The 27,601-nt window shown below is 45.3% G+C and overlaps 1 protein-coding gene across 1 annotated transcript in view; it reads right to left on the bottom strand.

Moving 5' to 3' along the window:
* Nucleotides 1-27,601, bottom strand: part of LOC140108555 (cytochrome P450 11B, mitochondrial-like) — a 50,883-nt gene that overhangs the window by 7,780 nt on the left and 15,502 nt on the right. The window contains exons 4-5 of the mRNA XM_072131816.1: nucleotides 19,660-19,863; nucleotides 14,620-14,774 (exon numbers count right to left, since the gene is read on the bottom strand). Coding sequence (XP_071987917.1) covers nucleotides 14,620-14,774; nucleotides 19,660-19,863 — 359 coding nt within the window. The remainder of the gene's footprint in view (nucleotides 1-14,619; nucleotides 14,775-19,659; nucleotides 19,864-27,601) is intronic.

Genomic DNA, 27,601 nt, shown 5'->3' with positions numbered 1-27,601 from the left:
GGGAGAAGAGTGAGGACATGGAGGTCTATGAGAACTAGAATAGTCATATAACAAGACGCCCAAGACAGAGGGAGAAGAGTGAGGACATGGAGGTCTATGAGAACTAGAATAGTCATATAACAAGACGACCAAGACAGAGGGAGAGGAGTGAGGACATGGTGGTCTATGAGAACTAGAATAGTCATATAACAAGACGCCTAAGACAGAGGGAGAAGAGTGAGGACATGGAGGTCTATGAGAACTAGAATAGTCATATAACAAGACACCTAAGACAGAGGGAGAGGAGTGAGGACCTGGAGGTCTATGAGAACTAGAATAGTCATATAACAAGGCGCCTAAGACAGAGGGAGAAGAGTGAGGACATGGAGGTCTATGAGAACTAGAATAGTCATATAACAAGACGCCTAAGACAGAGGGAGAAGAGTGAGGACATGGAGGTCTATGAGAACTAGAATAGTCATATAACAAGACACCTAAGACAGAGGGAGAGGAGTGAGGACATGGAGGTCTATGAGAACTAGAATAGTCATATAACAAGACGCCTAAGACAGAGGGAGAAGAGTGAGGACATGGAGGTCTATGAGAACTAGAATAGTCATATAACAAGACGCCTAAGACAGAGGGAGAAGAGTGAGGACATGGAGGTCTATGAGAACTAGAATAGTCATATAACAAGACGCCTAAGACAGAGGGAGAGGAGTGAGGACATGGAGGTCTATGAGAACTAGAATAGTCATATAACAAGACACCTAAGACAGAGGGAGAAGAGTGAGGACATGGAGGTCTATGAGAACTAGAATAGTCATAAAACAAGACGCCTAAGACAGAGGGAGAAGAGTGAGGACATGGAGGTCTATGAGAACTAGAATAGTCATATAACAAGACGCCTAAGACAGAGGGAGAAGAGTGAGGACATGGAGGTCTATGAGAACTAGAATAGTCCTATAACAAGACGCCTAAGACAGAGGGAGAGGAGTGAGGACATGGAGGTCTATGAGAACTAGAATAGTCATATAACAAGACGCCTAAGACAGAGGGAGAAGAGTGAGGACATGGAGGTCTATGAGAACTAGAATAGTCATATAACAAGACGCCTAAGACAGAGGGAGAAGAGTGAGGACATGGAGGTCTATGAGAACTAGAATAGTCATATAACAAGACGCCTAAGACATAGGGAGAAGAGTGAGGACATGGAGGTCTATGAGAACTAGAATAGTCATATAACAAGACGCCTAAGACAGAGGGAGAAGAGTGAGGACATGGAGGTCTATGAGAACTAGAATAGTCATATAACAAGACGCCCAAGACAGAGGGAGAAGAGTGAGGACATGGAGGTCTATGAGAACTAGAATAGTCATATAACAAGGCGCCTAAGACAGAGGGAGAAGAGTGAGGACATGGAGGTCTATGAGAACTAGAATAGTCATATAACAAGGCGCCTAAGACAGAGGGAGAAGAGTGAGGACATGGAGGTCTATGAGAACTAGAATAGTCATATAACAAGACGCCTAAGACAGAGGGAGAAGAGAGAGGACATGGAGGTCTATGAGAACTAGAATAGTCATATAACAAGACGCCCAAGACAGAGGGAGAAGAGTGAGGACATGGAGGTCTATGAGAACTAGAATAGTCATATAACAAGACGCCTAAGACAGAGGGAGAAGAGTGAGGACATGGAGGTCTATGAGAACTAGAATAGTCATATAACAAGACACCTAAGACAGAGGGAGAGGAGTGAGGACATGGTGGTCTATGAGAACTAGAATAGTCATATAACAAGACACCTAAGACAGAGGGAGAGGAGTGAGGACATGGAGGTCTATGAGAACTAGAATAGTCATATAACAAGACACCTAAGACAGAGGGAGAGGAGTGAGGACATGGAGGTCTATGAGAACTAGAATAGTCATATAACAAGACACCTAAGACAGAGGGAGAGGAGTGAGGACATGGAGGTCTATGAGAACTAGAATAGTCATATAACAAGACACCTAAGACAGAGGGAGAGGAGTGAGGACATGGTGGTCTATGAGAACTAGAATAGTCATATAACAAGACGCCTAAGACAGAGGGAGAAGAGTGAGGACATGGAGGTCTATGAGAACTAGAATAGTCATATAACAAGACACCTAAGACAGAGGGAGAGGAGTGAGGACATGGAGGTCTATGAGAACTAGAATAGTCATATAACAAGGCGCCTAAGACAGAGGGAGAAGAGTGAGGACATGGAGGTCTATGAGAACTAGAATAGTCATATAACAAGACGCCTAAGACAGAGGGAGAAGAGTGAGGACATGGAGGTCTATGAGAACTAGAATAGTCATATAACAAGACACCTAAGACAGAGGGAGAGGAGTGAGGACATGGAGGTCTATGAGAACTAGAATAGTCATATAACAAGACGCCCAAGACAGAGGGAGAAGAGTGAGGACATGGAGGTCTATGAGAACTAGAATAGTCATATAACAAGACACCTAAGACAGAGGGAGAAGAGTGAGGACATGGAGGTCTATGAGAACTAGAATAGTCATATAACAAGACCCCTAAGACAGAGGGAGAGGAGTGAGGACATGGTGGTCTATGAGAACTAGAATAGTCATATAACAAGACGCCTAAGACAGAGGGAGAAGAGTCAGGACATGGAGGTCTATGAGAACTAGAATAGTCATATAACAAGATGCCTAAGACAGAGGGAGAAGAGTGAGGACATGGAGGTCTATGAGAACTAGAATAGTCATATAACAAGATGCCTAAGACAGAGGGAGAAGAGTGAGGACCTGGAGGTCTATGAGAACTAGAATAGTCATATAACAAGACGCCCAAGACAGAGGGAGAAGAGTGAGGACATGGAGGTCTATGAGAACTAGAATAGTCATATAACAAGACACCTAAGACAGAGGGAGAAGAGTGAGGACATGGAGGTCTATGAGAACTAGAATAGTCATATAACAAGATGCCTAAGACAGAGGGAGAAGAGTGAGGACATGGAGGTCTATGAGAACTAGAATAGTCATATAACAAGATGCCTAAGACAGAGGGAGAAGAGTGAGGACATGGAGGTCTATGAGAACTAGAATAGTCATATAACAAGATGCCTAAGACAGAGGGAGAAGAGTGAGGACCTGGAGGTCTATGAGAACTAGAATAGTCATATAACAAGACGCCCAAGACAGAGGGAGAAGAGTGAGGACATGGAGGTCTATGAGAACTAGAATAGTCATATAACAAGACACCTAAGACAGAGGGAGAAGAGTGAGGACATGGAGGTCTATGAGAACTAGAATAGTCATATAACAAGATGCCTAAGACAGAGGGAGAAGAGTGAGGACATGGAGGTCTATGAGAACTAGAATAGTCATATAACAAGACGCCTAAGACAGAGGGAGAGGAGTGAGGACATGGAGGTCTATGAGAACTAGAATAGTCATATAACAAGACGCCCAAGACAGAGGGAGAAGAGTGAGGACATGGAGGTCTATGAGAACTAGAATAGTCATATAACAAGACGTCTAAGACAGAGGGAGAAGAGTGAGGACATGGAGGTCTATGAGAACTAGAATAGTCATATAACAAGACGCCTAAGACAGAGGGAGAAGAGTGAGGACATGGAGGTCTATGAGAACTAGAATAGTCATATAACAAGACGCCTAAGACAGAGGGAGAAGAGTGAGGACATGGAGGTCTATGAGAACTAGAATAGTCATATAACAAGACGACCAAGACAGAGGGAGAAGAGTGAGGACATGGAGGTCTATGAGAACTAGAATAGTCATATAACAAGATGCCTAAGAAAGAGGGAGAAGAGTGAGGACATGGAGGTCTATGAGAACTAGAATAGTCATATAACAAGACGCCTAAGACAGAGGGAGAAGATTGAGGACATGGAGGTCTATGAGAACTAGAATAGTCATATAACAAGACGCCTAAGACAGAGGGAGAAGAGTGAGGACATGGAGGTCTATGAGAACTAGAATAGTCATATAACAAGACGCCTAAGACAGAGGGAGAAGAGTGAGGACATGGAGGTCTATGAGAACTAGAATAGTCATATAACAAGACACCTAAGACAGAGGGAGAAGAGTGAGGACATGGAGGTCTATGAGAACTAGAATAGTCATATAACAAGACGCCTAAGACAGAGGGAGAGGAGTGAGGACATGGAGGTCTATGAGAACTAGAATAGTCATATAACAAGACGCCCAAGACAGAGGGAGAAGAGTGAGGACATGGAGGTCTATGAGAACTAGAATAGTCATATAACAAGACGTCTAAGACAGAGGGAGAAGAGTGAGGACATGGAGGTCTATGAGAACTAGAATAGTCATATAACAAGACGCCTAAGAAAGAGGGAGAAGAGTGAGGACATGGAGGTCTATGAGAACTAGAATAGTCATATAACAAGACGCCTAAGACAGAGGGAGAAGAGTGAGGACATGGAGGTCTATGAGAACTAGAATAGTCATATAACAAGACGCCCAAGACAGAGGGAGAAGAGTGAGGACATGGAGGTCTATGAGAACTAGAATAGTCATATAACAAGACGCCTAAGACAGAGGGAGAGGAGTGAGGACATGGAGGTCTATGAGAACTAGAATAGTCATATAACAAGACACCTAAGACAGAGGGAGAAGAGTGAGGACATGGAGGTCTATGAGAACTAGAATAGTCATATAACAAGATGCCTAAGACAGAGGGAGAAGAGTGAGGACATGGAGGTCTATGAGAACTAGAATAGTCATATAACAAGACGCCTAAGACAGAGGGAGAAGAGTGAGGACATGGAGGTCTATGAGAACTAGAATAGTCATATAACAAGACGCCTAAGACAGAGGGAGAAGAGTGAGGACATGGAGGTCTATGAGAACTAGAATAGTCATATAACAAGACGCCTAAGACAGAGGGAGAAGAGTGAGGACATGGAGGTCTATGAGAACTAGAATAGTCATATAACAAGACGCCTAAGACAGAGGGAGAGGAGTGAGGACATGGAGGTCTATGAGAACTAGAATAGTCATATAACAAGACACCTAAGACAGAGGGAGAAGAGTGAGGACATGGAGGTCTATGAGAACTAGAAAAGTCCTATAACAAGGCGCCTAAGACAGAGGGAGAGGAGTGAGGACATGGTGGTCTATGAGAACTAGAATAGTCATATAACAAGACGCCTAAGACAGAGGGAGAAGAGTGAGGACATGGAGGTCTATGAGAACTAGAATAGTCATATAACAAGACGCCTAAGACAGAGGGAGAAGAGTGAGGACATGGAGGTCTATGAGAACTAGAATAGTCATATAACAAGACGCCTAAGACAGAGGGAGAAGAGTGAGGACATGGAGGTCTATGAGAACTAGAATAGTCATATAACAAGACGCCTAAGACAGAGGGAGAAGAGTGAGGACATGGAGGTCTATGAGAACTAGAATAGTCATATAACAAGACACCTAAGACAGAGGGAGAAGAGTGAGGACATGGAGGTCTATGAGAACTAGAATAGTCATATAACAAGACGCCCAAGACAGAGGGAGAAGAGTGAGGACATGGAGGTCTATGAGAACTAGAATAGTCATATAACAAGGCGCCTAAGACAGAGGGAGAGGAGTGAGGACATGGTGGTCTATGAGAACTAGAATAGTCATATAACAAGGCGCCTAAGACAGAGGGAGAAGAGTGAGGACATGGAGGTCTATGAGAACTAGAATAGTCATATAACAAGACACCTAAGACAGAGAGAGAAGAGTGAGGACATGGAGGTCTATGAGAACTAGAATAGTCATATAACAAGACGCCTAAGACAGAGGGAGAAGAGTGAGGACATGGAGGTCTATGAGAAGTAGAATAGTCATATAACAAGACGCCTAAGACAGAGGGAGAAGAGTGAGGACATGGAGGTCTATGAGAACTAGAATAGTCATAAAACAAGACGCCTAAGACAGAGGGAGAGGAGTGAGGACATGGAGGTCTATGAGAACTAGAATAGTCATATAACAAGACGCCTAAGACAGAGGGAGAGGAGTGAGGACATGGAGGTCTATGAGAACTAGAATAGTCATATAACAAGGCGCCTAAGACAGAGGGAGAAGAGTGAGGACATGGAGGTCTATGAGAACTAGAATAGTCATATAACAAGACGCCTAAGACAGAGGGAGAAGAGTGAGGACATGGAGGTCTATGAGAACTAGAATAGTCATATAACAAGGCGCCTAAGACAGAGGGAGAGGAGTGAGGACATGGTGGTCTATGAGAACTAGAATAGTCATATAACAAGGCGCCTAAGACAGAGGGAGAAGAGTGAGGACATGGAGGTCTATGAGAACTAGAATAGTCATATAACAAGACGACCAAGACAGAGGGAGAAGAGTGAGGACATGGAGGTCTATGAGAACTAGAATAGTCATATAACAAGACGCCTAAGACAGAGGGAGAAGAGTGAGGACATGGAGGTCTATGAGAACTAGAATAGTCATATAACAAGACGCCTAAGACAGAGGGAGAAGAGTGAGGACATGGAGGTCTATGAGAACTAGAATAGTCATATAACAAGACACCTAAGACATAGGGAGAAGAGTGAGGACATGGAGGTCTATGAGAACTAGAATAGTCATATAACAAGGCGCCTAAGACAGAGGGAGAAGAGTGAGGACATGGAGGTCTATGAGAACTAGAATAGTCATATAACAAGACGCCTAAGACAGAGGGAGAGGAGTGAGGACATGGAGGTCTATGAGAACTAGAATAGTCATATAACAAGACGCCTAAGACAGAGGGAGAGGAGTGAGGACATGGAGGTCTATGAGAACTAGAATAGTCATATAACAAGACACCTAAGACAGAGGGAGAGGAGTGAGGACATGGAGGTCTATGAGAACTAGAATAGTCATATAACAAGACGCCTAAGACAGAGGGAGAAGAGTGAGGACATGGAGGTCTATGAGAACTAGAATAGTCATATAACAAGACGCCTAAGACAGAGGGAGAAGAGTGAGGACCTGGAGGTCTATGAGAACTAGAATAGTCATATAACAAGACGCCCAAGACAGAGGGAGAAGAGTGAGGACATGGAGGTCTATGAGAACTAGAATAGTCATATAACAAGACGCCTAAGACAGAGGGAGAGGAGTGAGGACATGGAGGTCTATGAGAACTAGAATAGTCATATAACAAGGCGCCTAAGACAGAGGGAGAAGAGTGAGGACATGGAGGTCTATGAGAACTAGAATAGTCATATAACAAGACGCCTAAGACAGAGGGAGAAGAGTGAGGACATGGAGGTCTATGAGAACTAGAATAGTCATATAACAAGACGCCTAAGACAGAGGGAGAAGAGTGAGGACATGGAGGTCTATGAGAACTAGAATAGTCATATAACAAGACGCCTAAGACATAGGGAGAAGATTGAGGACATGGAAGTCTATGAGAACTAGAATAGTCATATAACAAGACACCTAAGACAGAGGGAGAAGAGTGAGGACATGGTGGTCTATGAGAACTAGAATAGTCATATAACAAGACACCTAAGACAGAGGGAGAAGAGTGAGGACATGGAGGTCTATGAGAACTAGAATAGTCATATAACAAGATGCCTAAGACAGAGGGAGAAGAGTGAGGACATGGAGGTCTATGAGAACTAGAATAGTCATATAACAAGACGCCTAAGACAGAGGGAGAAGAGTGAGGACATGGAGGTCTATGAGAACTAGAATAGTCATATAACAAGACGCCTAAGACAGAGGGAGAAGAGTGAGGACATGGAGGTCTATGAGAACTAGAATAGTCATATAACAAGACGCCCAAGACAGAGGGAGAGGAGTGAGGACATGGAGGTCTATGAGAACTAGAATAGTCATATAACAAGATGCCTAAGACAGAGGGAGAAGAGTGAGGACATGGAGGTCTATGAGAACTAGAATAGTCATATAACAAGACACCTAAGACAGAGGGAGAAGAGTGAGGACATGGAGGTCTATGAGAACTAGAATAGTCATATAACAAGACGCCTAAGACAGAGGGAGAAGAGTGAGGACATGGAGGTCTATGAGAACTAGAATAGTCATATAACAAGACGCCTAAGACAGAGGGAGAAGAGTGAGGACATGGAGGTCTATGAGAACTAGAATAGTCATATAACAAGACGCCTAAGACAGAGGGAGAAGAGTGAGGACATGGAGGTCTATGAGAACTAGAATAGTCATATAACAAGACACCTAAGACAGAGGGAGAAGAGTGAGGACATGGAGGTCTATGAGAACTAGAATAGTCATATAACAAGACGCCTAAGACAGAGGGAGAAGAGTGAGGACATGGAGGTCTATGAGAACTAGAATAGTCATATAACAAGACGCCTAAGACAGAGGGAGAAGAGTGAGGACATGGAGGTCTATGAGAACTAGAATAGTCATATAACAAGGCGCCTAAGACAGAGGGAGAGGAGTGAGGACATGGTGGTCTATGAGAACTAGAATAGTCATATAACAAGGCGCCTAAGACAGAGGGAGAGGAGTGAGGACATGGAGGTCTATGAGAACTAGAATAGTCATATAACAAGGCGCCTAAGACAGAGGGAGAAGAGTGAGGACATGGAGGTCTATGAGAACTAGAATAGTCATATAACAAGACACCTAAGACAGAGGGAGAAGAGTGAGGACATGGAGGTCTATGAGAACTAGAATAGTCATATAACAAGACGACCAAGACAGAGGGAGAAGAGTGAGGACATGGAGGTCTATGAGAACTAGAATAGTCATATAACAAGACGCCCAAGACAGAGGGAGAAGAGTGAGGACATGGAGGTCTATGAGAACTAGAATAGTCATATAACAAGACGCCTAAGACAGAGGGAGAAGAGTGAGGACATGGAGGTCTATGAGAACTAGAATAGTCATATAACAAGACGCCCAAGACAGAGGGAGAGGAGTGAGGACATGGAGGTCTATGAGAACTAGAATAGTCATATAACAAGACGCCTAAGACAGAGGGAGAAGAGTGAGGACATGGAGGTCTATGAGAACTAGAATAGTCATATAACAAGACGCCCAAGACAGAGGGAGAAGAGTGAGGACATGGAGGTCTATGAGAACTAGAATAGTCATATAACAAGACACCTAAGACATAGGGAGAAGAGTGAGGACATGGAGGTCTATGAGAACTAGAATAGTCATATAACAAGACGCCTAAGACAGAGGGAGAAGAGTGAGGACATGGTGGTCTATGAGAACTAGAATAGTCATATAACAAGACGCCTAAGACAGAGGGAGAGGAGTGAGGACATGGAGGTCTATGAGAACTAGAATAGTCATATAACAAGACGCCTAAGACAGAGGGAGAAGAGTGAGGACATGGAGGTCTATGAGAACTAGAATAGTCATATAACAAGACGCCTAAGACAGAGGGAGAAGAGTGAGGACATGGAGGTCTATGAGAACTAGAATAGTCATATAACAAGACGCCTAAGACAGAGGGAGAAGAGTGAGGACATGGAGGTCTATGAGAACTAGAATAGTCATATAACAAGACGCCCAAGAAAGAGGGAGAAGAGTGAGGACATGGAGGTCTATGAGAACTAGAATAGTCATATAACAAGACGCCTAAGACAGAGGGAGAGGAGTGAGGACATGGAGGTCTATGAGAACTAGAATAGTCATATAACAAGATGCCTAAGACAGAGGGAGAGGAGTGAGGACATGGAGGTCTATGAGAACTAGAATAGTCATATAACAAGACGCCTAAGACAGAGGGAGAGGAGTGAGGACATGGAGGTCTATGAGAACTAGAATAGTCATATAACAAGACACCCAAGACAGAGGGAGAAGAGTGAGGACATGGAGGTCTATGAGAACTAGAATAGTCATATAACAAGACGCCCAAGACAGAGGGAGAGGAGTGAGGACATGGAGGTCTATGAGAACTAGCATAGTCATATAACAAGACGCCCAAGACAGAGGGAGAAGAGTGAGGACATGGAGGTCTATGAGAACTAGAATAGTCATATAACAAGACGCCTAAGACAGAGGGAGAGGAGTGAGGACATGGAGGTCTATGAGAACTAGAATAGTCATATAACAAGACGCCTAAGACAGAGGGAGAAGAGAGAGGACATGGAGGTCTATGAGAACTAGAATAGTCATATAACAAGACGCCTAAGACAGAGGGAGAAGAGTGAGGACATGGAGGTCTATGAGAACTAGAATAGTCATATAACAAGACGCCTAAGACAGAGGGAGAAGAGTGAGGACATGGAGGTCTATGAGAACTAGAATAGTCATATAACAAGGCGCCTAAGACAGAGGGAGAAGAGTGAGGACATGGAGGTCTATGAGAACTAGAATAGTCATATAACAAGACGCCTAAGACAGAGGGAGAAGAGTGAGGACATGGAGGTCTATGAGAACTAGAATAGTCATATAACAAGACACCTAAGACAGAGGGAGAAGAGTGAGGACATGGAGGTCTATGAGAACTAGAATAGTCATATAACAAGACGCCTAAGACAGAGGGAGAAGAGTGAGGACATGGAGGTCTATGAGAACTAGAATAGTCATATAACAAGGCGCCTAAGACAGAGGGAGAAGAGTGAGGACATGGAGGTCTATGAGAACTAGAATAGTCATATAACAAGGCGCCTAAGACAGAGGGAGAGGAGTGAGGACATGGTGGTCTATGAGAACTAGAATAGTCATATAACAAGACGCCCAAGACAGAGGGAGAAGAGTGAGGACATGGAGGTCTATGAGAACTAGAATAGTCATATAACAAGACGCCTAAGACAGAGGGAGAGGAGTGAGGACATGGAGGTCTATGAGAACTAGAATAGTCATATAACAAGACGCCTAAGACAGAGGGAGAGGAGTGAGGACATGGAGGTCTATGAGAACTAGAATAGTCATATAACAAGGCGCCTAAGACAGAGGGAGAAGAGTGAGGACATGGAGGTCTATGAGAACTAGAATAGTCATATAACAAGACACCTAAGACAGAGGGAGAAGAGTGAGGACATGGAGGTCTATGAGAACTAGAATAGTCATATAACAAGACGCCTAAGACAGAGGGAGAAGAGTGAGGACATGGAGGTCTATGAGAACTAGAATAGTCATATAACAAGGCGCCTAAGACAGAGGGAGAAGAGTGAGGACATGGAGGTCTATGAGAACTAGAATAGTCATATAACAAGGCGCCTAAGACAGAGGGAGAAGAGTGAGGACATGGAGGTCTATGAGAACTAGAATAGTCATATAACAAGGCGCCTAAGACAGAGGGAGAAGAGTGAGGACATGGAGGTCTATGAGAACTAGAATAGTCATATAACAAGACACCTAAGACAGAGGGAGAAGAGTGAGGACATGGAGGTCTATGAGAACTAGAATAGTCATATAACAAGACGCCTAAGACAGAGGGAGAAGAGTGAGGACATGGAGGTCTATGAGAACTAGAATAGTCATATAACAAGACGCCTAAGACAGAGGGAGAAGAGTGAGGACATGGAGGTCTATGAGAACTAGAATAGTCATATAACAAGACGCCTAAGACAGAGGGAGAAGAGTGAGGACATGGAGGTCTATGAGAACTAGAATAGTCATATAACAAGACGCCTAAGACAGAGGGAGAAGAGTGAGGACATGGAGGTCTATGAGAACTAGAATAGTCATATAACAAGACGCCTAAGACAGAGGGAGAGGAGTGAGGACCTGGAGGTCTATGAGAACTAGAAAAGTCATATAACAAGACACCTAAGACAGAGGAAGAAGAGTGAGGACATGGAGGTCTATGAGAACTAGAATAGTCATATAACAAGGCGCCTAAGACAGAGGGAGAAGAGTGAGGACATGGAGGTCTATGAGAACTAGAATAGTCATATAACAAGACGCCTAAGACAGAGGGAGAAGAGTGAGGACATGGAGGTCTATGAGAACTAGAATAGTCATATAACAAGACGCCTAAGACAGAGGGAGAAGAGTGAGGACATGGAGGTCTATGAGAACTAGAATAGTCATATAACAAGGCGCCTAAGACAGAGGGAGAAGAGTGAGGACATGGAGGTCTATGAGAACTAGAATAGTCATATAACAAGACACCTAAGACAGAGGGAGAAGAGTGAGGACATGGAGGTCTATGAGAACTAGAATAGTCATATAACAAGGCGCCTAAGACAGAGGGAGAAGAGTGAGGACATGGTGGTCTATGAGAACTAGAATAGTCATATAACAAGACGCCTAAGACAGAGGGAGAAGAGTGAGGACATGGAGGTCTATGAGAACTAGAATAGTCATATAACAAGACGCCTAAGACAGAGGGAGAAGAGAGAGGACATGGAGGTCTATGAGAACTAGAATAGTCATATAACAAGACGACCAAGACAGAGGGAGAAGAGTGAGGACATGGAGGTCTATGAGAACTAGAATAGTCATATAACAAGATGCCTAAGACAGAGGGAGAAGAGTGAGGACATGGAGGTCTATGAGAACTAGAATAGTCATATAACAAGGCGCCTAAGACAGAGGGAGAGGAGTGAGGACATGGTGGTCTATGAGAACTAGAATAGTCATATAACAAGACGCCCAAGACAGAGGGAGAAGAGTGAGGACATGGAGGTCTATGAGAACTAGAATAGTCATATAACAAGGCGCCTAAGACAGAGGGAGACGAGTGAGGACATGGAGGTCTATGAGAACTAGAATAGTCATATAACAAGATGCCTAAGACAGAGGGAGAAGAGTGAGGACATGGAGGTCTATGAGAACTAGAATAGTCATATAACAAGGCGCCTAAGACAGAGGGAGAGGAGTGAGGACATGGTGGTCTATGAGAACTAGAATAGTCATATAACAAGACGCCCAAGACAGAGGGAGAAGAGTGAGGACATGGAGGTCTATGAGAACTAGAATAGTCATATAACAAGACACCTAAGACAGAGGGAGAAGAGTGAGGACATGGAGGTCTATGAGAACTAGAATAGTCATATAACAAGACGCCTAAGACAGAGGGAGAAGAGTGAGGACATGGAGGTCTATGAGAACTAGAATAGTCATATAACAAGACGCCTAAGACAGAGGGAGAGGAGTGAGGACATGGGGGTCTATGAGAACTAGAATAGTCATATAACAAGACACGTAAGACAGAGGGAGAAGAGTGAGGACATGGAGGTCTATGAGAACTAGAATAGTCATATAACAAGACGCCTAAGACAGAGGGAGAGGAGTGAGGACATGGAGGTCTATGAGAACTAGAATAGTCATATAACAAGACACCTAAGACAGAGGGAGAAGAGTGAGGACATGGTGGTCTATGAGAACTAGAATAGTCATATAACAAGACACCTAAGACAGAGGGAGAAGAGTGAGGACATGGAGGTCTATGAGAACTAGAATAGTCATATAACAAGACGCCCAAGACAGAGGGAGAAGAGTGAGGACATGGAGGTCTATGAGAACTAGAATAGTCATATAACAAGATGCCTAAGACAGAGGGAGAAGAGTGAGGACATGGAGGTCTATGAGAACTAGAATAGTCATATAACAAGGCGCCTAAGACAGAGGGAGAGGAGTGAGGACATGGAGGTCTATGAGAACTAGAATAGTCATATAACAAGGCGCCTAAGACAGAGTGAGAAGAGTGAGGACATGGAGGTCTATGAGAACTAGAATAGTCATATAACAAGACGCCCAAGACAGAGGGAGAAGAGTGAGGACATGGAGGTCTATGAGAACTAGAATAGTCATATAACAAGGCGCCTAAGACAGAGTGAGAAGAGTGAGGACATGGAGGTCTATGAGAACTAGAATAGTCATATAACAAGGCGCCTAAGACAGAGGGAGAGGAGTGAGGACATGGTGGTCTATGAGAACTAGAATAGTCATATAACAAGACGCCCAAGACAGAGGGAGAAGAGTGAGGACATGGAGGTCTATGAGAACTAGAATAGTCATATAACAAGACACCTAAGACAGAGGGAGAAGAGTGAGGACATGGAGGTCTATGAGAACTAGAATAGTCATATAACAAGACGCCTAAGACAGAGGGAGAAGAGTGAGGACATGGAGGTCTATGAGAACTAGAATAGTCATATAACAAGGCGCCTAAGACAGAGGGAGAAGAGTGAGGACATGGAGGTCTATGAGAACTAGAATAGTCATATAACAAGACGCCTAAGACAGAGGGAGAAGAGTGAGGACATGGAGGTCTATGAGAACTAGAATAGTCATATAACAAGACGCCTAAGACAGAGGGAGAAGAGTGAGGACATGGAGGTCTATGAGAACTAGAATAGTCATATAACAAGGCGCCTAAGACAGAGGGAGAGGAGTGAGGACATGGAGGTCTATGAGAACTAGAATAGTCATATAACAAGATGCCTAAGACAGAGGGAGAAGAGTGAGGACATGGAGGTCTATGAGAACTAGAATAGTCATATAACAAGACGCCTAAGACAGAGGGAGAAGAGTGAGGACATGGAGGTCTATGAGAACTAGAATAGTCATATAACAAGACGCCTAAGACAGAGGGAGAAGAGAGAGGACATGGAGGTCTATGAGAACTAGAATAGTCATATAACAAGACGCCTAAGACAGAGGGAGAAGAGTGAGGACATGTGGGTTTGGGGGACCGGTCGGCCTCTTAGGCCCCACTCACGGTGTCCACTCCTCCGGCCATCAGCTCGGTGATGTTGGCTTTTATCGAGTCCAGTGGAAGTTCTCCCTGCAGCAGCAGCTCGGCCATAATCCCGGAGTATCCTCGCTCCTGACCCAGACAGAACTCCTGGTAGATGTTCTGGATACATCGATCCGCTGCACAGAGTAACCAGAGGTCATAAGAGGGGGGCAGAGTGTTATCTACAGGGTGATTGTGGGGGGCATAGTGGTATCTACAGGGTGATTGTGGGGGGCAGAGTGGTATCTACAGGGTGATTGTGGGGGGCAGAGTGGTATCTACAGGGTGATTGTGGGGGCAGAGTGGTATCTACAGGGTGATTGTGTGGGGCAGAGTGGTATCTACAGGGTGATTGTGGGGGCAGAGTGGTATCTACAGGGTGATTGTGTGGGGCAGAGTGGTATCTACAGGGTGATTGTGGGGGGCAGAGTGGTATCTACAGGGTGATTGTGGGGGGCAGAGTCGTATCTACAGGGTGATTGTGGGGGGCAGAGTGGTATCTACAGGGTGATTGTGGGGGGCAGAGTGGTATCTACAGGGTGATTGTGGGGGGCAGAGTGGTATCTACAGGGCGATTGTGGGGGGCAGTGGGGTATCTACAGGGTGATTGTGGGGGGCAGAGTGGTATCTACAGGGTGATTGTGGGGGGCAGTGGGGTATCTACAGGGTGATTGTGGGGGGCAGAGTGGTATCTACAGGGTGATTGTGGGGGGCAGAGTGGTATCTACAGGGTGATTGTGGGGGGCAGAGTGGTATCTACAGGGTGATTGTGGGGGGCAGAGTGGTATCTACAGGGTGATTGTGGGGGCAGAGGGGTATCTACAGGGTGATTGTGGGGGCAGAGTGGTATCTACAGGGTGATTGTGGGGGGCAGAGTGGTATCTACAGGGTGATTGTGGGGGGCAGAGTGGTATCTACAGCGTGATGGGGGTGGCAGAGTGGTATCTACAGGGTGATTGTGGGGGGCAGAGTGGTATCTACAGGGTGATTGTGGGGGCAGAGGGGTATCTACAGGGTGATTGTTGGGGGCAGAGTGGTATCTACAGGGTGATTTTGGGGGGCAGAGTGGTATCTACAGCGTGATAAGGGTGGCAGAGTGGTATCTACAGGGTGATTGTGGGGGGCAGAGTGGTATCTACAGCGTGATGGGGGTGGCAGAGTGGTATCTACAGGGTGATTGTGGGGGGCAGAGTCGTATCTACAGGGTGATTGTGGGGGGCAGAGTGGTATCTACAGGGTGATTGTGGGGACAGAGTGGTATCTACAGGGTGATTGTGGGGGGCAGAGTGGTATCTACAGGGTGATTGTGGGGGGCAGAGTGGTATCTACAGGGTGATTGTGGGGGGCAGAGTGGTATCTACAGCGTGATGGGGGTGGCAGAGTGGTATCTACAGGGTGATTGTGGGGGGCAGAGTGGTATCTACAGGGTGATTGTGGGGGCAGAGGGGTATCTACAGGGTGATTGTGGGGGGCAGAGTGGTATCTACAGGGTGATTGTGGGGGGCAGAGTGGTATCTACAGCGTGATAAGGGTGGCAGAGTGGTATCTACAGGGTGATTGTGGGGGGCAGAGTGGTATCTACAGGGTGATGGTGGGGGGGCAGAGTGGTATCTACAGGGTGATTGTGGGGGGCAGAGTGGTATCTACAGGGTGATTGTGGGGGGCAGAGTGGTATCTACAGGGTGATTGTGGGGGGCAGAGTGGTATCTACCGGGTGATGGTGGGGGGGGGGCAGAGTGGTATCTACAGGGTGATTGTGGGGGGCAGAGTGGTATCTACAGGGTGATTGTGGGGGGCAGAGTGGTATCTACAGGCTGATTGTGGGGGGCAGAGTGGTATCTACAGGGTGATGGTGGGGGGCAGAGTGGTATCTACAGGGTGATTGTGGGGGGCAGAGTGGTATCTACAGGGTGATTGTGGGGGGCAGAGTGGTATCTACAGGGTGATTGTGGGGGGCAGAGTGGTATCTACAGGGTGATTGTGGGGGGCAGAGTGGTATCTACAGGGTGATTGTGGGGGGCAGAGTGGTATCTACAGGGTGATTGTGGGGGGCAGAGTGGTATCTACAGGGTGATTGTGGGTGGCAGAGTGGTATCTACAGGGTGATGGTGGGGGGGCAGAGTGGTATCTACAGGGTGATTGTGGGGGGCAGAGTGGTATCTACAGGGTGATTGTGGGGGGCAGAGTGGTATCTACAGGGTGATGGGGGTGGCAGAGTGGTATCTACAGGGTAATTGTCAGGGGCAGAGTGGTATCTACAGGGTGATTGTGGGGGGCAGAGTGGTATCTACAGGGTGATGTGGGGGGCAGAGTGGTATCTACAGGGTGATTGTGGGGGGCAGAGTGGTATCTACAGGGTGATTGTGGGGGGCAGAGTGGTATCTACAGGGTGATTGTGGGGGGCAGAGTGGTATCTACAGGGTGATTGTGGGGGGCAGAGTGGTATCTACAGGGCGATGGTGGGGGGCAGTGGGGTATCTACAGGGTGATTGTGGGGGGCAGAGTGGTATCTACAGGGTGATTGTGGGGGGCAGTGGGGTATCTACAGGGTGATTGTGGGGGGCATAGTGGTATCTACAGGGTGATTGTGGGGGGCAGAGTGGTATCTACAGGGTGATGTTGGGGGGGCAGAGTTGTATCTACAGGGCGATGGTGGGGGGCAGTGGGGTATCTACAGGGTGATTGTGGGGGGCAGAGTGGTATCTACAGGGTGATTGTGGGGGGCAGTGGGGTATCTACAGGGTGATTGTGGGGGGCATAGTGGTATCTACAGGGTGATTGTGGGGGGCAGAGTGGTATCTACAGGGTGATGGTGGGGGGGGGGGGCAGAGTGGTATCTACAGGGTGATTGTGGGGGGCAGAGTGGTATCTACAGGGTGATTGTGGGGGGAAGAGTGGTATCTACAGGGTGATGTTGGGGGGGCAGAGTGGTATCTACAGGGTGATGGTGGGGGGGGGCAGAGTGGTATCTACAGGGTGATTGTGAGGGGCAGAGTGGTAACTACAGGGCGATGGTGGGGGGCAGAGTGGTATCTACAGGGCGATGGTGGGGGGGCAGAGTGGTATCTACAGGGTGATTGTGTGGGGCAGAGTGGTATCTACAGGGTGTTTGTGGGGGGCAGAGTGGTATCTACAGGGTGATTGTGAGGGGCAGAGTGGTATCTACAGGGTGATTGTGGGGGGCAGAGTGGTATCTACAGGGTGATTGTGGGGGCAGAGTGGTATCTACAGGGCGATTGTGGGGGGCAGAGTGGTATCTACAGGGCGATTGTGGGGGGCAGAGTGGTATCTACAGGGTGATTGTGGGGGCAGAGTGGTATCTACAGTGTGATTGTGGGGGGCAGAGTGGTATCTACAGGGCGATTGTGGGGGGCAGAGTGGTATCTACAGGGTGATTGTGGGGGGCAGAGTGGTATCTACACGGTGATTGTGTGGGGCAGAGTGGTATCTACAGGGTGATGGGGGTGGCAGAGTGGTATCTACAGGGTGATTGTGGGGGGCAGAGTGGTATCTACAGGGTGATTGTGGGGGGCAGAGTGGTATCTACAGGGTGATGGTGGGGGCAGAGTGGTATCTACAGGGTGATTGTGGGGGCAGAGTGGTATCTACAAGGTGATTGTGGGGGGCAGAGTGGTATCTACAGGGTGATTGTGGGGGGCAGTGGGGTATCTACAGGGTGATTGTGGGGGGCAGAGTGGTATCTACAGGGTGATTGTGGGGGCAGAGTGGTATCTACAGGGCGATTGTGGGGGGCAGAGTGGTATCTACAGGGTGATTGTGGGGGGCAGAGTGGTATCTACAGGGTGATTGTGGGGGGCAGAGTGGTATCTACAGGGTGTTTGTGGGGGGCAGAGTGGTATCTACAGGGTGATTGTGGGGGGCAGAGAGGTATCTACAGGGTGATTGTGAGGGGCAGAGTGGTATCTACAGGGTGATTGTGGGGGGCAGTGGGGTATCTACAGGGTGATTGTGGGGGGCAGAGTGGTATCTACAGGGTGATTGTGGGGGGCAGAGTGGTATCTACAGGGTGATGGTGGGCGGTGGCAGAGTGGTATCTACAGGGTGATGGTGGGCGGTGGCAGAGTGGTATCTACAGGGTGATGGTGGGCGGTGGCAGAGTGGTATCTACAGGGTGATTGTGGGGGGCAGAGTGGTATCTACAGGGTGATTGTGAGGGGCAGAGTGGTATCTACAGGGTGATTGTGGGGGGCAGAGTGGTATCTACAGGGTGATTGTGGGGGGCAGAGTGGTATCTACAGGGTGATTGTGGGGGGCAGAGTGGTATCTACAGGGTGATTGTGGGGGGCAGAGTGGTATCTACTGCGCATAGCCAAGGGGCATCTACAGGGGAGAGAGAGATTAGGGCGGGGGGCCAGCACCAGGGGTAGTACAGAGGGGCAAAGAGTGCAGTGGGTCATTTACAAGGGAGGACAAAGGGGCATCTACTGGGGAGGTAGAGAAGGGCAGTGGGCATCTAACGGAAGGTGGAGGAACATCTACCGAAGATGGAGGGCAGAAGGGCATCTACAGGTGAGGGAGAGGAGGGCGGAGGGGCATCTACAGGTGAGGGAGAGGAGGGCGGAGGGGCATCTACAGGTGAGGGAGAGGAGGGCGGAGGGGCATCTACAGGTGAGGGAGAGGAGGGCGGAGGGGCATCTACAGGTGAGGGAGAGGAGGGCGGAGGGGCATCTACAGGTGAGGGAGAGGAGGGGCATCTACAGGTGAGGGAGAGGAGGGCGGAGGGGCATCTACAGGTGAGGGAGAGGAGGGCGGAGGGGCATCTACAGGTGAGGGAGAGGAGGGGCATCTACAGGTGAGGGAGAGGAGGGCGGAGGGGCATCTACAGGTGAGGGAGAGGAGGGCGGAGGGGCATCTACAGGTGAGGGAGAGGAGGGCGGAGGGGCATCTACAGGTGAGGGAGAGGAGGGCGGAGGGGCATCTACAAGGGAGTAAAATGAGGGGGAGGGGCAGTGGAAGAGGAGTTCGTCCCTGTATTTCTGGGGGACACATGTATTATCTCACCTTGTTCGAATATAATATCCCAGGAATTCATATGTTCTCGCCATATTCTGCTGTCTGAGAGCTGCAGGACCTGGTAAGGGAAGTAGAGCAGCGGGAGGGTGGTCTTCAACATTGTCTCCACCGCGCTGATAAACCGAAGCGACTCCGGATTCGGGTGTTCCTCCAGGAGTCCAAGACGCTGCCCATATAAGACATAGCCGCTGGCTGCAAGGAGGAAAGATACATGGGAGATCCCCAGGTTATACCGGCTGTACATATATCATTATATACAGGAGATCCCCAGGTTATAGCGGCTGTACATATATCATTATATACAGGAGATCCCCAGGTTATAGCGGCTGTACATATATCATTATATACAGGAGATCCCCAGGTTATACCGGCTGTACATATATCATTATATACAGGAGATCCCCAGGTTATACCGGCTGTACATATATCATTATACACAGGAGATCCCCAGGTTATACCGGCTGTACATATATCATTATATACAGGAGATCCCCAGGTTATACCGGCTGTACATATATCATTATATACAGGAGATCCCCGGGTTATACCGGCTGTACATATATCATTATATACAGGAGATCCCCAGGTTATACCGGCTGTACATATATCATTATATACAGGAGCCCCCCAGGTTATACCGGCTGTACATATATCATTATATACAGGAGATCCCCAGGTTATACCGGCTGTACATATATCATTATATACAGGAGCCCCCCAGGTTATACCGGCTGTACATATATCATTATATACAGGAGATCCCCAGGTTATACCGGCTGTACATATATCATTATATACAGGAGATACCCAGGTTATACCGGCTGTACATATATCATTATATACAGGAGATCCCCAGGTTATACCGGCTGTACATATATCATTATATACAGGAGATACCCAGGTTATACCGGCTGTACATATATCATTATATACAGGAGATCCCCAGGTTATACCGGCTGTACATATATCATTATATACAGGAGATCCCCAGGTTATACCGGCTGTACATATATCACTATATACAGGAGATCCCCAGGTTATACCGGCTGTACATATATCATTATGTACAGGAGATCCCCAGGTTATACCGGCTGTACATATATCATTATATACAGGAGATCCCCAGGTTATACCGGCTGTACATATATCATTATATACAGGAGATCCACAAGTTATACCGGCTGTACATATATCATTATATACAGGAGATCCCCAGGTTATACCGGCTGTACATATATCATTATATACAGGAGATCCCCAGGTTATACCGACTGTACATATATCATTATATACAGGAGATCCCCAGCTTATACCGGCTGTACATATATCATTATATACAGGAGATCCCCAGGTTATACCGGCTGTACATATATCATTATATACAGGAGATCCCCAGGTTATACTGGCTGTACATATATCATTATATACAGGAGATCCCCGGGTTATACCGGCTGTACATATATCATTATATACAGGAGATCCCCAGGTTATACCGGCTGTACATATATCATTATATACAGGAGATCCCAGGTTATACCGGCTGTACATATATCATTATATACAGGAGATCCCCAGGTTATAGCGGCTGTACATATATCATTATATACAGGAGATCCCCAGGTTATACCAGCTGTACATATATCACTATATACAGGAGATCCCCAGGTTATACCGGCTGTACATATATTATTATATACAGCAGATACCCAGGTTATACCGGCTGTACATATCATTATATACAGGAGATCCCCAGGTTATACCGGCTGTACATATATCATTATATACAGGAGATCCCCAGGTTATACCGGCTGTACATATATCATTATATACAGGAGATCCCCAGGTTATACCGGCTGTTTATATATCATTATATACAGGAGATCCCCAGGTTATACCGGCTGTACATATATCATTATATACAGGAGATCCCCAGGTTATACCGGCTGTACATATATCATTATATACAGGAGATCCCCAGGTTATACAGGCTGTTTATATATCATTATATACAGGAGATCCCCAGGTTATATCGGCTGTACATATTTCATTATATACAGGAGATCCCCAGGTTATACCGGCTGTACATATATCATTATATACATGAGATCCCCAGGTTATACCGACTGTACATATGTCACTATATACAGGAGATCCCCAGGTTATACCAGTTGTACATATATCATTATGTACAGGAGATCCCCAGGTTATACCGGCTGTTTATATATCATTATATACAGGAGATCCCCAGGTTATATCGGCTGTACATATATCATTATATACAGGAGATCCCCATGTTATACCGGCTGTACATATATCATTATATACAGGAGATCCCCAGGTTATACCGACTGTACATATGTCACTATATACAGGAGATCCCCACGTTATACCGTCTGTACATATATCATTGTATACAGGAGATCCCAGGTTATACCGGCTGTACATATATCACTATATACAGGAGATCCCAGGTTATACCGGCTGTACATATATCACTATATACAGGAGATCCCAGGTTATACCGGCTCTACATATATAATTATATACAGGAGATCCCCAGGTTATACCAGCTGTACATATATCATTATATACAGGAGATCCCCAGGATATACCAGCTGTACATATATCACTATATACATGAGATCCCCAGGTTATAGCGGCTGTACATATATCATTATATACAGGAGATCCCCAGGTTATACCGACTGTACATATATCATTATATACAGGAGCTCCCCAGGTTATAGCGGCTGTACATATATCATTATATACAGGAGATCCCCAGGTTATACCGGCTGTACATATATCACTATATACAGGAGATCCCCAGGTTATACCGGCTGTACATATATCACTATTTACAGGAGATCCCAGGTTATACCGGCTGTACATATATCATTATATACAGGAGATCCCCAGGTCATACCGGCTGTACATATATCACTATATACAGGAGATCCCCAGGTTATACCGGCTGTACATATATCACTATTTACAGGAGATCCCAGGTTATACCGGCTGTACATATATCATTATATACAGGAGATCCCCAGGTCATACCGGCTGTACATATATCATTATATACAGGAGATCCCCAGGTTATACCGGCTGTGCATATATCACTATATACAGGAAAACCCCAGGTTATACCGGCTGTACATATATCACTATATACAGGAGATCCCCAGGTTATACCGGCTGTACATATATCGTTATATACAGGAGATCCCCAGGTTATACCATCTGTACATATATCATTATATACAGGAGATCCCCAGGTTATACCGGCTGTACATATATCATTATATACAGGAGATCCCCAGGTTATACTAGCTGTACATATATCACTATATACAGGAGATCCCCAGGTTATACCGGCTGTACATATATCACTATATACAGGAGATCCCCAGGTTATACCGGCTGTACATATATCACTATATACAGGAGATCCCCAGGTTATACCGGCTGTACATATATCATTATATACAGATCCCCAGGTTATACCGGCTGTACATATATCATTATATACAGGAGATCCCCAGGTTATACCGTCTGTACATATATTATTATATACAGGAGATCCCCAGGTTATACCAGCTGTACATATATCATTATATACAGGAGATCCCCAGGTTATACCAGCTGTACATATATCACTATATACATGAGATCCCCAGGTTATAGCGGCTGTACATATATCATTATATACAGGAGATCCCCAGGTTATACCGACTGTACATATATCATTATATACAGGAGCTCCCCAGGTTATACCGGCTGTACATATATCATTATATACAGGAGATCCCCAGGTTATACCGGCTGTACATATATCACTATATACAGGAGATCCCCAGGTTATACCGGCTGTACATATATCACTATTTACAGGAGATCCCAGGTTATACCCGCTGTACATATATCATTATATACAGGAGATCCCCAGGTCATACCGGCTGTACATATATCATTATATACAGGAGATCCCCAGGTTATACCGGCTGTGCATATATCATTATATACAGGAGATCCCCAGGTTATACCGGCTGTACATATATCACTATATACAGGAGATCCCCAGGTTATACCGGCTGTACATATATCGTTATATACAGGAGATCCCCAGGTTATACCATCTGTACATATATCATTATATACAGGAGATCCCCAGGTTATACCGGCTGTACATATATCATTATATACAGGAGATCCCCAGGTTATACTAGCTGTACATATATCACTATATACAGGAGATCCCCAGGTTATACCGGCTGTACATATATCACTATATACAGGAGATCCCCAGGTTATACCGGCTGTACATATATCACTATATACAGGAGATCCCCAGGTTATACCGGCTGTACATATATCATTATATACAGATCCCCAGGTTATACCGGCTGTACATATATCATTATATACAGGAGATCCCCAGGTTATACCGTCTGTACATATATTATTATATACAGGAGATCCCCAGGTTATACCGGCTGTACATATATCATTAAATACAGGAGATCCCCAGGTTATACCGGCTGTACATATATCAATATATACAGGAGATCCCCAGGTTATACCGGCTGCACATATATCATTATATACAGGAGATCCCCAGGTTATACCGGCTGTACATATATCATTATATACAGATCCCCAGGTTATACCGGCTGTACATATATCACTATATACAGGAGATCCCCAGGTTATACCGGCTGTACATATATCATTATATACAGGAGATCCCCAGGTTATACCTGCTGTACATATATCATTATATACAGGATATCTCCAGGTTATACCGGCTGTGCATATATCACTATATACAGGAGATCCCCAGGTTATACCGGCTGTACATATATCATTATATACAGGAGATCCCCAGGTTATACCGGCTGTACATATATCACTATATACAGGAGATCCCCAGGTCATACCGGCTGTACATATATCACTATATACAGGAGATCCCCAGGTTATACCGGCTGTACATATATCATTATATACAGGAGGTCCCCAGGTTATACCGGCTGTACATATATCACTATATACAGGAGATCCCCAGGTTATACCGGCTGTACATATATCATTACATACAGGAGATCCCCAGGTTATACCGGCTGTACATATATCATTATATACAGGAGATCCCCAGGTTATACCGGCTGTACATATATCATTATATACAGGAGATCCCCAGGTTATACCGGCTGTACATATATCACTATATACAGGAGATCCCCAGGTTATACCGGCTGTACATATATCATTATATACAGGAGATCCCCAGGTTATACCGGCTGTATATATATCATTATATACAGGAGATCCCCAGGTTATAGCGGCTGTACATATATCATTATATACAGAAGATCCCCAGGTTATACCGGCTGTACATATATCACTATATACAGGAGATCCCCAGGTTATACCGGCTGCACATATATCATTATATACAGGAGATCCCCAGGTTATACCGGCTGTACATATATCATTATATACAGATCCCCAGGTTATACCGGCTGTACATATATCACTATATACAGGAGATCCCCAGGTTATACCGGCTGTACATATATCATTATATACAGGAGATCCCCAGGTTATACCAGCTGTACATATATCACTATATACAGGAGATGCCCAGGTTATACCGGCTTTACATATATCATTATATACAGGAGATCTCCAGGTTATACCGACTGTACATATATCATTATATACAGGAGATCCCCAGGTTATACCGGCTGTACATATATTATTATATACAGGAGATCCCCAGGTTATACCGGCTGTACATATATCATTATATACAGGAGATCCCCAGGTTATACCGGCTGTACATATATCATTATATACAGGAGATCCCCAGGTTATACCGGCTGTACATATATCATTATATACAGGAGATCCCCAGGTTATATACAGGAGATCCCAAGGTTATACCGGCTGTACATACATCATTATATACAGGAGATCCCCAAGTTATACCGGCTGTACATATATCACAATATACAGGAGTTCCCCAGATTATACCGGCTGTACATATATCATTATATACAGGAGATCCCCAGGTTATACCGGCTGTACATATATCACAATATACAGGAGTTCCCCAGATTATACCGGCTGTACATATATCATTATATACAGGAGATCCCCAGGTTATACCGGCTGTACATATATCATTATATACAGGAGATCCCCAGGTTATACCGGCTGTACATATATCATTATATACAGGAGATCCCCAGGTTATACCGGTTGTACATATATCATTATATACAGGAGATCCCCAGGTTATACCGGCTGTACATATATCATTATATACAGGAGATCCCCAGGTTATACCGGCTGTACATATATCATTATATACAGGAGATCTCCAGGTTATACCGGCTGTACATATATCATTATATACAGGAGATGCCCAGGTTATACCGGCTGTACATATATCATTATATACAGGAGATCCCCAGGTTATACCGGCTGTACATATATCATTATATACAGGAGATCCCCAGGTTATACCGACTGTACATATATCATTATATACAGGAGATCCCCAGGTTATACCGACTGTACATATATCATTATATACAGGAGATCCCCAGGTTATACCGGCTGTACATATATCATTATATACAGGAGATCCCCAGGTTATAGCGGCTGTACATATATCATTATATACAGGAGATCTCCAGGTTATACCGGCTGTACATATATCATTATATACAGGAGATCCCCAGGTTATACCGGCTGTACATATATCACTATATACAGGAGATCTCCAGGTTATACCGGCTGTACATATATCATTATATACAGGAGATCCCCAGGTTATACCGGCTGTACATATATCACTATATACAGGAGATCCCCAGGTTATACCGGCTGTACATATATCATTATATACAGGAGATCCCCAGGTTATACCGGCTGTACATATATCATTATATACAGGAGATCCTCAGGTTATACCGGCTGTACATATATCATTATATACAGGAGATCCCCAGGTTATATACAGGAGATCCCCAGGTTATACCAGCTGTACATATATCACTATATACAGGAGTTCCCCAGATTATACTGGCTGTACATATATCATTATATACAGGAGATCCCCAGGTTATACCGGCTGTACATATATCATTATATACAGGAGATCCCCAGGTTATACCGGCTGTACATATATCATTATATACAGGAGATCTCCAGGTTATACCGGCTGTACATATATCATTATATACAGGAGATCCGCAGGTTATACCGGCTGTACATATATCATTATATACAGGAGATCCCCAGGTTATACCGGCTGTACATATATCATTATATACAGGAGATCCCCAGGTTATACCGGCTGTACATATATCATTATATACAGGAGATCCCCAGGTTATACCGGCTGTACATATATCATTATATACAGGAGATCCCCAGGTTATACCGGCTGTACATATATCATTATATACAGGAGATCCCCAGGTTATACCGGCTGTACATATATCATTATATACAGGAGATCCCCAGGTTATACCGGCTGTACATATATCATTATATACAGGAGATCCCCAGGTTATACCGGCTGTACATATATCATTATATACAGGAGATCCCCAGGTTATACCGGCTGTACATATATCACTATATACAGGAGATCCCCAGGTTATACCGGCTGTACATATATCATTATATACAGGAGATCCCCAGGTTATACCGGCTGTACATATATCATTATATACAGCAGATCCCCAGGTTATACCGGCTGTACATATATCATTATATACAGGAGATCCCCAGGTTATACCGGCTGTACATGTATCATTATATACAGGAGATCCCCAGGTTATACCGGCTGTACATATATCATTATATACAGGAGATCCCCAGGTTATAGCGGCTGTACATATATCACTATATA

This window comes from Engystomops pustulosus, unplaced genomic scaffold, assembly GCF_040894005.1.
Source record: "Engystomops pustulosus unplaced genomic scaffold, aEngPut4.maternal MAT_SCAFFOLD_146, whole genome shotgun sequence".
NCBI lineage: Eukaryota > Metazoa > Chordata > Amphibia > Anura > Leptodactylidae > Engystomops > Engystomops pustulosus.
The sequence above is the reverse complement of the archived record's forward strand: the minus strand, read 5'-3'. Positions and strand labels throughout refer to the sequence as shown.